This window comes from Mustela nivalis, assembly GCF_964662115.1.
Source record: "Mustela nivalis genome assembly, chromosome: 15".
Taxonomy (NCBI): domain Eukaryota; kingdom Metazoa; phylum Chordata; class Mammalia; order Carnivora; family Mustelidae; genus Mustela; species Mustela nivalis.
In genome coordinates this window covers 2570867-2586413 of record NC_139034.1, presented here as the reverse complement: position 1 = coordinate 2586413, position 15547 = coordinate 2570867, and the positions used below count along the sequence as shown (strand labels likewise).

At 45.7% G+C, this 15547-nt stretch overlaps 2 protein-coding genes across 3 annotated transcripts; one reads left to right on the top strand and one right to left on the bottom strand.

The window, feature by feature from the left end:
* Nucleotides 1-4196: 4196 nt before the first annotated feature.
* Nucleotides 4197-8440, bottom strand: IMP4 (IMP U3 small nucleolar ribonucleoprotein 4). 2 transcript variants are annotated; one of them, XM_082701627.1, is made up of 9 exons: nt 8277-8440; nt 8020-8128; nt 6063-6146; nt 5294-5403; nt 5082-5214; nt 4841-4995; nt 4665-4759; nt 4470-4543; nt 4197-4386 (listed from the first exon to the last, which is right to left on the bottom strand). In XM_082701627.1, exons 1-9 carry the CDS (start codon nt 8277-8279, stop codon nt 4274-4276), a joined length of 876 nt encoding a protein of 291 aa, XP_082557753.1. In that variant the 5' UTR covers nt 8280-8440; the 3' UTR covers nt 4197-4273. The 2 variants fall into 2 exon arrangements, with proteins under 2 accessions (XP_082557753.1, XP_082557752.1); XM_082701626.1 differs by having other exon boundaries at nt 4665-4995; nt 8277-8393.
* A 548-nt stretch (nt 8441-8988) lies between these two features.
* VMA22 (vacuolar ATPase assembly factor VMA22) lies at nt 8989-12886 on the top strand. Its single transcript, XM_082701628.1, has 5 exons — nt 8989-9190; nt 9273-9376; nt 9464-9546; nt 10194-10325; nt 12073-12886. Exons 1-5 carry the CDS (start codon nt 9008-9010, stop codon nt 12183-12185), a joined length of 615 nt encoding a protein of 204 aa, XP_082557754.1. The 5' UTR covers nt 8989-9007; the 3' UTR covers nt 12186-12886.
* The last annotated feature ends 2661 nt before the right edge of the window (nt 12887-15547 follow it).

The following is a 15547-nucleotide window of genomic DNA, read 5'->3' as shown; positions in this document are numbered from 1 at the left end:
AGTGCACCGTTCTCTCTAGCAAGGCACCAGCTCAATGTTTATCTTCCTAGAGATAATGCAGTTCATATGTCAGCACAAGGCCCTTCCCCTTCTTTCTGCACACTGGTAGCATATCCCCTATGGGATGTCATGATGCTTTTTATTCAACACTTTATCTTGAGGTGCTCAGTGGCTGCAGTGCACCACTCTGTGGATGCACCCTAATTTATGTAACTTCAGTGCTATGATGGACATTGAGGCTGTTTCCCAGCTTTTGCTGCTACAAACAATGGTATAGATCCTTGCATGTGAGCACTGTGTACCTGGTGTACAGGCTGGGCACATCCTTAGTTCTGACTACTGGATCAAAGTAGAAATTATAAAATCTCCCCACAAAGTTTTACATCTGTTAAACAAAACTCAACTCCCCACACCTTAATGAACCATACTGAACCTTCTCCATCTTTGCCAATTTGGTAAAAGTGGTCTCCTGCTATAAAATTTCTGGTAGTAAATACCAAATGGCTTAGACTTGCACATCTCCTTGGATCAGAAATTCCCCTTCTAGGAGTCTACACTAGGAAAGAATAAGGGATAGTGGGCAAGATGTTCACTGCAGCCAGTTTGGTGGAACAATGCCAAAATGTACCTCATATTGTGCTTGGCTTTTCACTTCTTTTCTGCACATGAAAACATACCACCACCCCTTGGCCCTAACTCTCAATGGCTTTCACCACACTAATGGTTGGCCTGTCTCTCCTTATTAACTTTAAAAATAAAACCAGCAGTTGGTTTACCAGCAACAAATATGTTTATTTGGGAGTAGTAGAGAACTACAGTCCAAGACATGCATGGTAAGGCAAAACCATAGCCAAGTACAGAGAACAAAAGAGAGGAATGCTCTTTTATGGAGGAAAGTGAGAAGCTGGGAGGGCTGTTATAAACAAAAAGTCCATTAGAGTAAACTGGGAGTTCAAGGGATAGTTGCTTTTCATTGGCTGAGTTGTAACTGTCTCTCATTGACTGGGCTGTTGCCAGAGAAGTAGAAAACCTTTCTTCTGCTGGAATACCAAACAGCTAACCCACAGCAGGGACTTACAAGGTTTCTCTTCTGTTTGGGTCTGCAATTAAGGAGTGGTAGGGCATGAGATAGCTCCCTGCTGGCTTTCCAACTTTATTGTAAAGGAGGCCCCCTTTTATTTTCACACCTCAACCTTTTTACTGAGATTTTTAACTTAAAAATATGAAAAATGCTTAAACAACAATACACTTTTGTAATTATTTTCCTTTTAATCCTCTGTGAAAAACTTAAAACATACATCAATGTAGAAAGAATATTGTAACAAACTCTGCATCATCTAAATGTGACAATTAGTATTTTGCTTCAGCTTTTTCTCCCTATTGAACCATTTTCAAGCAAGTATCAGGCTGATATTCCACCCCTAAATACTTCACTATGTCTAAAAACTTAGAACACTTTCTAAAGGAACTCCAACATTCCTTCAGAAAATGTTCTAAGTTTTTAGATTTTTAAAGATTTATTTATTTACTTATTTGAGAGGGAGATTGATAGAGAGTGAGCTCATGAGAAGCGAGAGGTCAGAGTGAGAAGCAGATCCCTGCTAAGCAGGGAAGGCTGATGTGGAACTCCGTCCAGGGACTCCAGGATCATGACCTGAGCGGAAGGCAGTTGCTTAACCAACTGAGCCACCCAGGTGTCCCATAATTTTTATTTTGAAATGTCGTATTTATATAAAAGTTGCAAAAACAGGGCAATCTGTGCCCTCATGCCCTTAACTTAGATTCCCCACATTAATATTTCTGAATATTGAGAAGAATACTAGAACATGAAAATCAGTTGCAGACATGACAAAGGAAAACCTGGTCACAAAGGCCCTCTACTCTCTCTGGGCCACTGCTCTCTGGCCAGAGGAGATACTCAAATGGTAAGCACCAAAGCCCACGCTGACTTGTCTTCTCCTTTGTCTCTGTGTCTCCTTTGTCCTTCACATTTCAAAACCATGTAAGAACTGATTTCTTCCTTAAAAAGTCAAATAAAAGATGCATAAATATCCCTTTATGCCCTATACCATGCCTCAAATCCAAGGCTCCCTGTGAATCCTCAGGATATTATCTGTGCAATACACAAGGCACTACAGTGAACATTTCCCACAACTTACTATTTCTTGTTTTAATTACTGTTATTTTATTGGCTCACTTTCCAAACTCCCCTGCTCAAATACCCAAAGCTGTACCTAAGCTGTCTGCAGCATCACCAGTGACTCAAGAAGTAGAACTTTCAAATGCTTACCAGACTGCCATCTGAAAAGCCTTTACCCACTGGTTCTTCCACCAGCACAGTGTGAAGGGTCGTTTCCCCCAGTATCACTTGACAGTAGATATCACTCACATCCAGTGGCTAAACACAGCTGATGAGCAAAACGTAGACCCAATTGTCTTTCATAAATCCCTCCACTACTGGTGAGCCCAAGTGTGCTGGCTTCTCAAAGGCCTCTTTAGCAGTGGAAGCCACAATAAAGTGAATAATAAATAGTTTGCCTCTTATTTTCCACCTATCCCTAGGAGCTGGCCCCTAGCACAAAGGCCTGCTGAGACTTCTGTGCTGTTAAAAAAATAAAATGCCAGTGACTAAGGGCCTGCTCTAGGCTCGGTGAAACAGTGAATGCAGCCCCAGGCCTCATGGCGCTTACCTAGGAGGATGTTCAGAGTTAGCAGAGGAGCATCAGCCTCATGCCTACGATGTCTGCAAGAGGTATAGGGGGATACAGTAAACAGGAAGGGCAGGAGGCCCACAGCTTCTGAAGGTGAGAAATGAGGACATGTAGTTGGAGGAATGGTGGCTCCAAAAGGTATGTCCACAGCTTAATTCCTGGAACCCATGATCTTATTTGGGGGAAAAAAAGTCTTTGTAGACGTGATTAAGTTCAGAATCTTTAAATGAAGAGGTCATCCTTGATTTTCTTTTTTAAAGATTTTATTTATTTACTTGACAGACAGAGATCACAAGTAGGCAGAGAGGCAGGCAGAGAGAGAGAGGAGGAAGCAGGCTCCCTGCTCAGCAGAAAGCCTGATGCGGGGCTTGATCCCAGGATCCTGAGATTATAACCTGAGCCGAAGGCAGAAGCTTTAACCCATTGAGCCACCCAGGTGCCCCCCCATCCTTGATTTTCTAATGTGCTATAAATCTAATGACAAGTGTCCTTATCAGACACACAGCGGAAACTTGACAGTAGAGGAAGACCATGTGAAGACAAAGACTGAAACCACAATGCAACTACATGCCAAAGAACACTAAGGATTGTCAATTGCTACCAGAAGCTGGAAGAGGCAAATAATGGAGGAGGGGTTGGGAGTGACCTGATTTCTGGCCTCTGGAATTATGAGAGAATAATTCTGCTATTTTAAGACACCCAGTCGATGGCAGTTTTGGTAGTCCAGAAAACTAATAAAAACATCATACTACTTCTACTTTGTATGTATTTTGGAATTTCTGTAACTTGCATGAAAATTTTAGTGGCATATCCTTCATTTGTGAGCTGAGGTTATGGCAAGGCGAGAGGGGTTCTGGAAGGTCCTGGATTTACATGAGTGGGGCTAGAAGTCACAGACATCCCATGAAACCTATTGCCTGTTCTCCCTCAAGACTCCTCTCACTAGGCCACTGTTGCTCCTGGAACGCTTATGAGTACGTCCACCTCAGGGTCTTTGCATGGATCATCCAGGTGATCCCTGCTGCTTCATGCCATCCTGTAGCTCTAGGGGCATCTGCAGAGGTCTCCCCCACTCTCCATCCCCCTGCCTGACTTGTTTTCTTACAGACCTGCCCCAAGTGGTATGATGGCTTTCTTTCTTAATGTCATACTCCCCTCCACATCAACTTGGGGGCATGCTGTAGGCTCCTGACATGTGTTCTGTGTAAAACCAGGGTCCTTAAGTACACATCAGTCCCAGTCTGAGATGGGCTCTCACAGGGCCTCTGACTCCCAAGTGACACCACCACCAAATCTCCCAAATCTTTCCTATGGTTAAGGAGCAAGCCAGCAGGTTGAGCCTGCCTTGTCCTAGATACAACGTCAAGAGCAGACCTGAGAATGTCCCTGAGCTGTCAGCTCCTCAAGTAAGAAGACCCAGTAGAAACTGTCCCTCACATGCAGCCCAACGGTGGGTTTGTCCTGACCACACAGAAGCAAATGGGGTGGTGTGGCACACAGACTTTATTCTGACCCCTCCCCAAGTCCTGGGTCCAGGTCCACGTCCTGACCAGCAAGTGGGTTCACTCAGCACTCAGAAAGACCCTCTTGCGTGCGGTGTTGGTGTATGGGTGCCAGCGCCACTCCACATCTGCTGTGGCCTCGTGTTCCAGCGTGCCCAGGCGGATCATGTACACTGGGAGGTGTAGATGGGTACATTGTCACCTACACCGCCAGCACACCACCACCATAAGAAGTGGAATTAAGCCCCAAACTCACACTTCAGTTCAAAGCGAGGTCCAACCTCTGTCAGCTCCACATTGCGGTGGCTGGTCTTCCTATATACGTGGTGCCTGGAGGCAAGGGGAGATAAGGTAGGGGTGAGAGAAGACAGTGAGCAGATGTGAGCCAATAACAAACAGCAGGGGAACACAAAGGTCAGGATGCCATTCTGAGGCCAGCCCATGGACCTACCGGAAGGAGATATAGTCATCTTTGTTTGCGAAGGTGATGACACGGTGGCTGTCATCTTTGGGCACGGGGAACAGGTAACGGAGTATGTCAGAGACCTGGGTCAGAGGGAAGGCAAGTGGCAAATGCCCAGCCTGAACCCCCTGCCCCCAGCCCTCACCCCATGGACTCAGACTCACCCGCTTGCCTAGTCGGGAGGAGAAGCCATGCATGATGAGGTGAGGCTTGGCTTCAGACACGGTGCCCAGGTCAGGAATGTCATGGCGCATGACCACATTGCACAGTGTGAAGTAAGCAGTGGGGCCGAAGGGCAGGTGGCTGACAATGAGCCCCACTGGTGGGGCCAGGCGGGCTGTCAGAAACCTTATCTGCTCTCAGACAACCACCCCAGCAGACACCCTGTTCCCACCACAGACTCACCAGGTGTGCCTCGATGCTCATGGACAACCAGCAGATCAGTGACACCATTGGCTTTGCAGGCTCGCACCAGTGCCCCTACCTCATGCCGGCCACGGTTCATGCGTTGGGCACCTGGGAACACCAACTTCAGCTCCTTGTATGTGAATGCATTTCAATTAGGACTAGGGCCACTAGTGCTTTAGGACCTCCCATTCGCTTCCCACTACTGGTACCTTTGCAAACATCTTGAGGCGGGAACTGGGGTCTCGGGAGGTAGTGATCATGACCTTAGGATCTTCAACCCCTGCCCATCGATATTCATCATCCACATGGTTGGTCACACCTGGTCACAGCATGAGGGGAATGTGACTGTCTTGGGAAATAAAATGCTAACTTGAGGGTAGCTCAATCTGTCTAGAGCAGCACTGTCTGACAACACTTTTGATGATGAAAATAAGATGTTCCACACCTGCACTGAGCAGGAGGGTAGCCCTCCAGCCACACTGGTTATAAAAACAACTATGACTGAGGAACTAAATGTTCAAATTTGATTTTACTTCATTTTAACTACATTTATCACATGGGGTTAATGACTACCAAGTACAAACCCAGATTCTGTTAAGGCCAAAGGTAACAGACTCCTTTTCCTCATAAAAAAAATTCATAATGTCTGTTTAGGTGTTAATGAAGTGCTGGGAGCTGGAGACATGGCAGTAAACAAAATGGATTTGCCTCAGCAAGAGTTCATATTCTGATAAGGGGGATAATTAACAGACAAAACAGAGTAAGTGGGATAACCCTTATGTGCTAAATAAACGAAATTGGGAGCACTAAGAAAGAGCTCTCCTAAAGTGCCATCTGTGCACAGTCAGGAGGGCATCTGGGAGAAAGTTTCGCAAAGAGGGGCTACACAGCCTTTCTTCAAGCTGTCCGCGGAATGACAAGGAAACCAGCAGGCTCAAGTGCAGAGGAAGAAGCTGGCCCAGTGTCAGGAAAGTTTACCTTCACCACCGGCGTCATCAAACTCCAAGGAACCCTGTAAGGTCAGAGCCTCCCTGCGTAATTCGGTGGGAATCAGGCGGTTCTCTGCAGGGGGAACACAGAGTAGCTGAGTAAGACCCATGCATGGGGCCCTCAGTTTATACAACACTGTGGCTTACAAAAACTGTACAGACTTGATTAAAAAGTACCCCTTTCACTCCTTTCTGTGCAGAAATGTGTACATGACTTCTTTGGCAGGGGGAAGAGAGAGACAAAACTATTTTTGTCTACATGCCAAGCTGTTAACAATGGTTACAGGAGATTTCATTTTCTATGGCTTCCAGTTTCATGGTTTGATGGCTTTCTAAAATATTTAGTTGCAAGTATATATTCTTTTTGTACTAGGAAAAAATTAACACCAATTTTTAAAAGAACAAATACAGAGTGTTCTTTCTATATGAATGTGGCCCAGAAACCCTGAAAACCCTGAAACCCTCTGACAACGAAAGTGCTAAACTTTATGCTTTGGGTCAGATTTCCTCGGTGAACTAAAGCTAGACTTGGTTTAAAAAAAAAAAAGGGCTGGGCTGTGGGCATGCCCACTTTGGAGTACAGAGCTCAATATGAACATGCCCTTGGAACCAGCATGTCTTTCCAATATGCCCTGGAGAAATTCTTGCACCTGGAAGAGAAGGTTCATAGCAGCAATGCTGTTCCTAACTGCGCCAGACTAAAAAAATAAGGTCAACACCAAGCACAGGGAAATGGGAGCCCCCACTACACTCAATAGATCTTACAAAACATAAAGCTGGGGAAGAATACATACAACCTAGTAACTACGTTTAAAACTAAAAATCAACCCATGTGATTTAAGGATACAAACAAGTATGACATAAGCACAAAGAAGAGTAAGGAAATGGCTTATTTTTAAAAAGTATCCTGTATTGTGGCTATCTGAATTGGGGGAAAATATTCCTGAATTTCTATATATTGAGCATTTTTTATTTCTAATGTGGGCAGACAGATCACAGATATTTAACATAACGTTTAATGTAAACATATAGACTCATGCACTTTATATGTCTAAAACACAGAAAATTAAAGTGAATTTAAAATAATCAGAGAGGGGGCCTGGGCGGCTCAGTTGGTTAAGCGACTGCCTTTGGCTCAGGTCATGATCCTAGAGTTCCCAGATTGCAACCAGAATTGAGATCCACATCAAGACCCACACTGGGCTCCCTACTCAGCAGGGGGTCTGCTTCTCCCCCAGACCTCTCTTCTCTCATGCTCTTCCTCATTCTCTCCCTCTCAAATAAATAAATAAAATTTTAAAAAAATAATAATCATAGATAGTAAGCTGATGTACCATCCAGACAGGAAAGTTCTATTTACACAAGAACCAAGAAAACAGGGATAAATATAACATTTTCATTCAAACAAGTTAACACTCTTCATTCGTATGACAAACAAAAAGCGGAGAAAATACTGCAAAGTTAGATCCCAATTCACAACTCGAATAAAAATAAATTCTCTACGGTTTATCACTTTTTAAATGCAACGTAATCATAGTAACAACTAAAAGATACTCTTGTCATCTTGAACCGAAGGTAGCAAAACGAAAAACAACGGGGGTAGGCGCGGGAGGACAATGTAAAAATTTAAAATTTGGGAAGAACTAAGCACACTGTAAACAAAATTAATAGGCAAACTGGAAATCTGGATACTGCAGGATATATGACAAGATATGAAATTTATAGCATCATCACGGAAAGAATTTAAAAACCCAAAAGCCAAGGAAAACGGCCAGTAAATACTTGAAAGGATGCTCAGCCATACAAATACTAAGAGATGCTAATTAAACGCGTTTTATACCATTTGGTCTTTTATTCCGTTGGATTTTAAAATGCAAACCAATGGTCTCTATAACGACAGGTTTAGAGCACTCCCCATCCCCGAGGCGGGGCGGAGACGTGCTTACCTTCCAGGGCGCGCCGAACCTTCTCCTTCCGGTCCTGGGCAGCTCGCTGCGACTCCTCTCGGGCCTTGCGGTACAGGTACTCCCGGCGAAGACGGGCCTCACGACGCAGCTACGGAAAAAGCGGGTTAGCTCAGCCTCCTCGCCACGCACAGCCGGGCCGGGGGGCCACCAGCCCCACCAGCCCCAAGCCCATAAATCATCCTCAGCCCTGCGCGAGCCCCCACTATAAAAAACAGGAGCTCAAACACCACTCCTACCATTCTGAGCACGGATTCCACGTGGGTCTAGGAGAACGCCGGGCGCAGCGTCAGCAACGTCACCAACAATTCTGCCCTCAATCAAGAAGGTCGCTAGAGGCTTTGTTGCACTCTAGTACTGTGGGAAGTGCCAAATGTTAAGATGGCGGAGGGTTAGGAGTTGCAAGACGATTGGTCAATCTGGACACGCAAGCTGACTGGAACACCAATAGGCGGGCGTCGAAACGTTGTCACGTTGGTAAGGCTCGCCCTTACTAAAGATGTTAGTGCGTGGCTTCATTACTTACCACTGCGCAGGATGCCCAATTTTAAGATGATAAACCGCTAGAGTAATCATAATTGGCGGTTCAAAATGATCCAGCAACTGTAAAAGCAGCACAGCGGCTGACTGGAAGCTCGCCTACCGGCTGCTGGAATTAAAGCCTCTTCTCCCTTAAAATAGCTGCCATACAGCTATGCCTCTTCCAACACCACAGCTATCACCCTACTGTTAAAAAGCGGCCTCTTATCGCTTCTCGGCCTTTTGACTAAGATCAAGTGTAAAATACGGCCTCTTCCCAAAGCGACTCGGAACCACCCACAGCTCTAGCCGACTGTTTCGTAGGCTCACACGCCTCGGAAAACCCAGCTAGTCAATACTGCAGCGCGGCTCTAAGCGTTTGCCTTTAGAAAGGCTGGGCAACTCGGCCCACGGCTGGGAACGCCCGTGGAAGGTGAGCCTATTGGTTGTCATGCCGGCCATGGTGAGCGACGATTGGGCAACCTGTGAGGAGTCTGGTTCCAGACCTCAGTACCGTGGGCCCATGGCTGCGCCTGGCTTACGCGCGCAGATGGACTCGCTCCTTCTGCAGCTGCTCCAGGACCTGGAAGAACTGGAGGCGAAGAGAGCAGCACTGAACGCCCGGGTGGAGGAGGTGGGATGTGGAATCTTGCGGAGGGAGGGATGGGAGGGCATGCGGAGGTAAACTGAGTTTAATCGCTCTCCTCTTATCCCAGGGTTGGTTCTCACTCTCCAAAGCTCGCTATGCCATGGGTGCCAAGTCTGTAGGTCCTCTGCAATATGCCTCCCGCATGGAGCCTCAGGTCTGCGTCTACACCAGGTGAGGAGGCGTGTATGTTGGAACGGGTGGGTGGACAGGGTCCAGGCTGGGGCCTCAAAATGTCGATCCTGCCTTCTCGTTCTTCAGCGAGGCCCAGGACGGACTCCAGAAGGTCTGGGTGGTGAGAGCCAGCGCCCAGACTCCAGAAGAAGTGGGGCCCTGTGAGGCAGGTGAGTTCCCCTTTCTTCGCGTCACGGATCCCTCCCGATGTCAAAAACAAAATGTACAGGATAATTGAAGAGATTATTTTATTAAGGGTGTTGCGATGGAGAATGGCCCAGATCAGAGGATCACAGTGTCTCAGCAGGCTGGTTTGTTTTGTTTGTTTTTGCTTTAGACTTCTATAGAGAGAAATAGATAAGTTATAGTTGAAGTCCTTTACGGTTGGAATAGTTTTGCAATCGGGGGAAGTTTCAGTCAGTTGAACAAAAAATGTTTATATGTCTAACTGGTTTCAGAGGGACGAACTTCTAATCTCAGTCATTTATGAGACAAACGGGGAGTAGGAGGGTCTGTCTGGCCTTTCAGCATGTTCAGACAAAATGGGAAAACTCAGTGTGTGGATCTGTCACAGGTAAACAAGGGGGTCATTTGCTGATCTTATGAGAGTCATGAGAGAGTGGTCAGGGCATCTCATCTGAATCACAAACAGAAAGGTTGTTCTTTGTGGTATGTTTTCTGGAACATAAATGGTTGGAGGGATTTTACAGCCTTCAATGTTTGTCAGGATTATGAGCTTAGATCAAGTTCAACATTGTCACAGAGAAGAAAAAGGACAGGTAATGAGACCCCCAACCTCCAGTCTGTCTTTATCCAGCTTTACGCAGGCGCAAGGGTCTCTCCAGAACCCCAGAGCCAGAGTCTTCCCCAGCCCCCCGGGACCCTCTGAACTGGTTTGGAATCCTGGTTCCGCACAGTCTACGTCATGCCCAAGCCAGCTTCCGGGAAGGTGAGTAGACCCTCTATCTATAGGAAGAAGTAGTAGTAATGCCATGCCTGGCTGGGGTTAATCTGCAAAGGGTTTTCCAGGGTTTTTTCCATAGGAGGCTTTTGTTGCACACATGCTGTTTTTTCAAAAAAGGATTTACTGGCTGTTGGCAGTGTTCCAGGCTCATGTTAGGGGCTGGAGATACAGCAGGAAACAAAAGATATAAATACCCCTCATGGAATGTATATTCCATTGAGGGGAGAGTGAAAACATGCAAATAAATAAGTAGGCCCTATATATAATACGGGGTAGTGAGAATTGTTATGGAAAAATAACATGGTGGATGGAGTGGGGCAGGAGTGGGTGAGGGTAGCTATTTTATGAAGGGTGATCTGAAAAGTCCTCTCTGAAAAGATGGAAAGAACTTTGTAGTTGATCTGTGCTATAGGCAGAGGGGCCAGCCAGGGCAAAAGCTTTGAGGTGAAATCATGATTAGGTTGGCAGAGAGGAGGCCAAATGGGTTAGAGTGGAGTTTATGAAGCAGGGAGTACCAGGAACTGAGGTCAGAGGGGACTGGGCCCAGGTTATTTGAGGTATAGGCCCTGATGAGGACTTTGGGAGTCACGGGTGGCTCTGACGAGAGTGAGGCAGAGTTGGATCCACAGAGTGATAGGAAGACTCTGGGTGCTGGGTGGGAACAGACAAGAGCAGAGGGAGGAAGCACATGTTGGGGAGCAGCCAGGATTGAGATGTAGGTGGAAGCAGTGAAGGAAAGTACAAGTGACAGGAATCTTCATGTTTTGAGAGTAGAAGCCACGAGATTTACTGACAGATCAATTTGAGAGTAAGGGAAGGAGAGGAATGAAGGATGAACCCACAGATTCCAGCAGGAACACCTGGGTGTTCTCACCTGGTGCAGGAGAGCTGCCGCCAAGGGTAAGTCAAGAGTTGAGTGAGAGTGTGTTCCTACTACTGTGTGGTGGAGACTCTTCTCAGGTGTCTGGGCACATGCATCTGAGTTTGGAAGAGACCTGGGCTGGAAAGAGATTTGGGAGCCCCCTGCATAGACACAGGGGGCTGACACAGACACAGCATTTAAGCTGAGATCAGCAGAGGGCCTCAGAGTGTGGACAGAAAGGTGGGAAGAGGAAGGAGAGAAACCACTTTCGAAGAGACTGAGAAGTAGCAGTGAGGCAGGAACAATAGCCAGAGGGTGAGAGATCCCAGAAACCAAGAGGAGAAAGTGCTTCCTGGAGGGAACTGAGCAGATGTGTGGCCAGCTCTGCTCTCAGGCAGGTAGGCTGAAGACTGGACTGACGAGTGGCCTGGGCATGGAGGGCCCAGAAGACTGTTAAGCAGAAGCATCAGGCAAAAGCCACCTAGATGTGAATCCAGAATGTGGAACACTTTTGGGGGCAGGGTAAACAGAGGGCAAGAATAGTGAAGGACTATTATAATGAAGGAAAGAAGAAAGGAAATGAGGGCATGCAACAGTGTTATGATCTGTGAATTTTTAGTCACAGGGTAATGTAAAGGAGTAAAGGAAATCTGTTGAAGAGGTGACATTTTAGTAAAGATGTGAAGGAGGTGAGGGTGTGGGTCTAGTGAGATTCTGAAGCAGCCAGTGCAAGGCTCTTCTGGGAATGTTTTAGAAATAGTGTGGAAGCTAGAAAATTCTGGAGCCTTTCCAGTCCCTGGGGATGTTCAGAGGCCCCTGAGTCATATCGCACAGCGGATACCATGGTGACAATCTTGTCTCTTCCTCTAGGCCTGCAGCTGGCCGCAGACATGGCCAGCCTTCAGATCCGCATTGACTGGGGTCGAAGCCAACTCGGGGGCCTCCAGGAAAAACTCAAGCAGCTGGAGCCTCAGTCTGCCTGACTTGTGACCAGAGGCTGGACAGTGAGCACAGCTGTTCTTTGGTGTGGCTACCTTATCTCAGGCCTTCTTCCTTCACAGATTGCCCCTGCCCCTATCCCACCCCAACTAATCCCTGTTCCTTAAAATTTCTCTGGTTTGCATGTTTCTAGCTTTGTTAGGTGTGAAAGTTTGAAGAGCCTCATGGATATATCAGCTGTGGTTTCTTTACAGGATAAAATACTGCACAGTTAGTGGCAGGGAAGGACAACAAATAGGTTCTTCAGTTGCACTAGATTCTGAAAACTGATTTTGGTGTAGGAAAAAAAGACAAACATGGCTAACAATTTAAGACAGTATGATTCCATGTCAATAAAAAAGGTGAACGCCTAAGTAGGTAGGTAGTCCTCGGCAGGTTTTAATCCAGAAAGTCTAAAAGATCTGACTTAGATTTTCAAGGGAACTCAAGGAACTCTTCATTTATCTTTATAGGAGCGAGACCATGCTACTTTTAATTTTTGAAGGGCCAAATGTATTTCCTGTGATGGGATCTGTGTCTTTGCTTCATTATCCTACTGGGTTGTTTTTTTAAAAGTTTGCTTGGGGAAAATTAATCCTTTGTTCATAATATGAAATGTAAATATTTTTCCCAATTTCTCTTGTAACTTTGCTTATGTTTTTTTTTAAACTTCATTTTAAAATAAAATGTGTTAACCTGCACAAAATATTGAATAGCTTAATGAATAACTAAGGTGAAAGCTATAGTAACCATCACCCAGCTCTTGTATTTTCTTTTACTTAGTTTTCTTAATTGATTTAAGAGTTGACTTTATCAGGGGCACCTTGCTGGCTCAGTGGGTTAAAGCCTCTGCCTTCGGCTCAGGTCATGATCCCAGTGTCTTGGGATCGAGCCCCGCATTGGGCTCTTTGCTCTGCCGGGAGCCTGCTTCCTCCTCTCTCTCTGCCTGCCTCTCTGCCTACTTGTGAAAAAGTTGACTTTATCAGTCAGCTGTTTTATCATTTCTCGATTTGGGGTTGTAAATGATATGATAAAAGAATTCTCCAGTATTTTCCTAAAGAACTTCTGTGGTTTCAGTTGAGGTATGGGGTGAATCCTACATCTAGCTTATTTTTTTCTACCATAGGTCTACATTACTGTATGTGGAACCACTGAGTTTAGATGCTCCCCCCCTTTTTTTTTCTTTTACATAATCCCAATGTATACCCATACCGTATTTTGGAGCTTCCATTGTTTCATTGATTTTACTGTCAGTTAATATACAGGTACCACACTGTTCTTTAACATATACTTTAATGGCAATAGGTCATACCTGTGGTTGGATGGGGTGGGGGGGGGGGAAGGAATTGGTTTTTTTTTGTTTTGTTTTTGCCATATTGAGGTTGAGTTGTCAGTGAAAAGCCTAATGGAAAACCTCAAAAGTAAACTAGAGAAAAAAAGTACATCCCTTCCCACATAGGTTGAATTTCAGAACAAAATCCCGCTACAAAGTGTCAACCAGTGAGATTTTGAAGCAAAAGTTAAAAACACAACATAGGGGCACCTGGGTGGCTCAGTGAGTTAAAGCCTCTCCCTTCAGCTCAGGTCATGATCCCAGAGTCCCAGGTTCTAGCTCCGCATCCGGCTCTCTGCTCAGCGGGAAGCATGCTTCCCTTCCTCTCTCTCTGCCTAGTTGTGATCTCTGTCAAATAGATAAATAAAAATTAAAAATGTATATATACATATTTGTTTTTCACAAAAAGATATTCACGTGGAATTCCGTCCCGAATGGGGTCCTTTGTTTTAGATGTCAGTTGATGTCAAAGGTCAAGCAATAGCCTTCATTTTACAGTTTGAAGTTGGGCTTTGGGTATGTCCGCGTGCCCAGCGCCCACAGCAATACAGACAGAAAACCACCAGGATTGGCAGTCTGTCCCGGCAGGCTCTAGACCTTTGGGAGATTTCCGGGAATAGGAGCTCCCGCCCCCTCGAGAGGCCCGGATGTAGCCGGTGCCAGTTTGAGGGAAGGGGATCCTTTAAGCCGGGACTCGCGCAGCCGCAGTCAGAATTTCTGGAGGCAGGGCGAGCCCAGCGGGTATGAAACTTAAGTGGGGGGGCAGACAGCAGGCTGAAGTAAGTGATGTCTACAGAAGGGAGAAAGCTCTTGTCGGTGCTTCCCATATGGTCTAGCGGTAAGGATTCCTGGTTTTCACCCAGGCGGCCCGGGTTCGACTCCCGGTATGGGAAGGTAATTGGCTTAGCTTTGTGGCGGCCAGAATTTTGTATTTTCCTCCTAGGTCACACTGGGCGTTTCTTTCCATTTAAGCCTGAGAAATTGGGGGCCCGGGGAGCTCTGGGACCTATCATTCTGTGTTTTGAACGAAGTGTTAATTGTCACCACATCATTAACTATTTTTTCTATGGGTAATTTATTAACTATATAAGATACCATATACATTATAGGTGCAAATACCATTATATTTATATATTTATATATTGAGTATATATTTATATAATGGTGCAAAAACAAACCATTATATTTATATACCATTATATTTATATATATTTATGTATTTATATATTAACAATTTATTGTTAATCTTCATGGAGGGCGACCACTGCCTAGTCTTTCCACACACCTCTGGGTAGTGGAACCCTCCGGGAGGAAGGAAGAAATGAGTGGAGTCAAGACACTTGCAACTTTTGCTCCAGAGCCAGTCCAGAGGCTGGGCTGCAACAAGCGGAGCAGTCTCTGGAGGGGCATAGGATGAAGTGCCTGAATGGACAGGAGAGGGCCAGTTGGAAGAAGTCTCCAGCAATTTAATTTTCTCTGGTCTTGCGGCTGCTTTGTTTGCCTTCTAGTCCAGTGGTTAGGGTTCTTAAGCAAACCGGTTTGCCTTCTACCCGTTATGGAAATTACTTAAATTTTTTAAAGACTCTCTCTCCCCCCAAAACTTGCACACTTCCAGTCAAAAGGAGAGCCAAACGTACACACATGAGTCACTAAGTGCCTTTGTCAGTTTCCCACCCCCTTCGTCTGGTCTGGTTCACTTACTCAACCAAGGGAGGTTATGGGCAGGGCTGAGGTCCTGCCTTCAGAAGTGGACCTCTACACTTATTTACTCACTCATACATTTTGGGTGGGGGGGATTATTTCTGTGATCCTATTAATTTAAAATAGGTTAAAATAGGATACAGTGGAGCTGGAACGTCATCACTAGTTCTCACAAGAAAACTGTCTAAAATTTAACAACTCTTCTTAGGTCCATCAGAAAATTGAAGTCATAGACAAACGATAAGTGACTCTTAATCTCACAAAACAAACCGAGGGTTGCTGGGGGAAGGAGGGTTGGGAGAAGGGAGGTGGGGTTATGGACATTGGGGAGGG

What these genes read in the sequence shown, in the direction of transcription:
- IMP4 (XM_082701626.1), bottom strand. An exon ending in TGAGCATCGAGGCACACCTG is followed by an intron (nt 4,996 to 5,081) that starts GTGAGTCTGTGG and finishes TGGCCCCACCAG; the next exon opens with TGGGGCTCATTGTCAGCCAC. An exon ending in ACCTCGCTTTGAACTGAAGT is followed by an intron (nt 4,387 to 4,469) that starts GTGAGTTTGGGG and finishes TACACCTCCCAG; the next exon opens with TGTACATGATCCGCCTGGGC.
- VMA22 (XM_082701628.1), top strand. Translation starts at nt 9,008, where the DNA reads ATGCCGGCCATGGTGAGCGACGATTGGGCAACCTGTGAGGAGTCTGGT. An exon ending in TGAACGCCCGGGTGGAGGAG is followed by an intron (nt 9,191 to 9,272) that starts GTGGGATGTGGA and finishes CTCTTATCCCAG; the next exon opens with GGTTGGTTCTCACTCTCCAA. An exon ending in AGTGGGGCCCTGTGAGGCAG is followed by an intron (nt 9,547 to 10,193) that starts GTGAGTTCCCCT and finishes GTCTTTATCCAG; the next exon opens with CTTTACGCAGGCGCAAGGGT.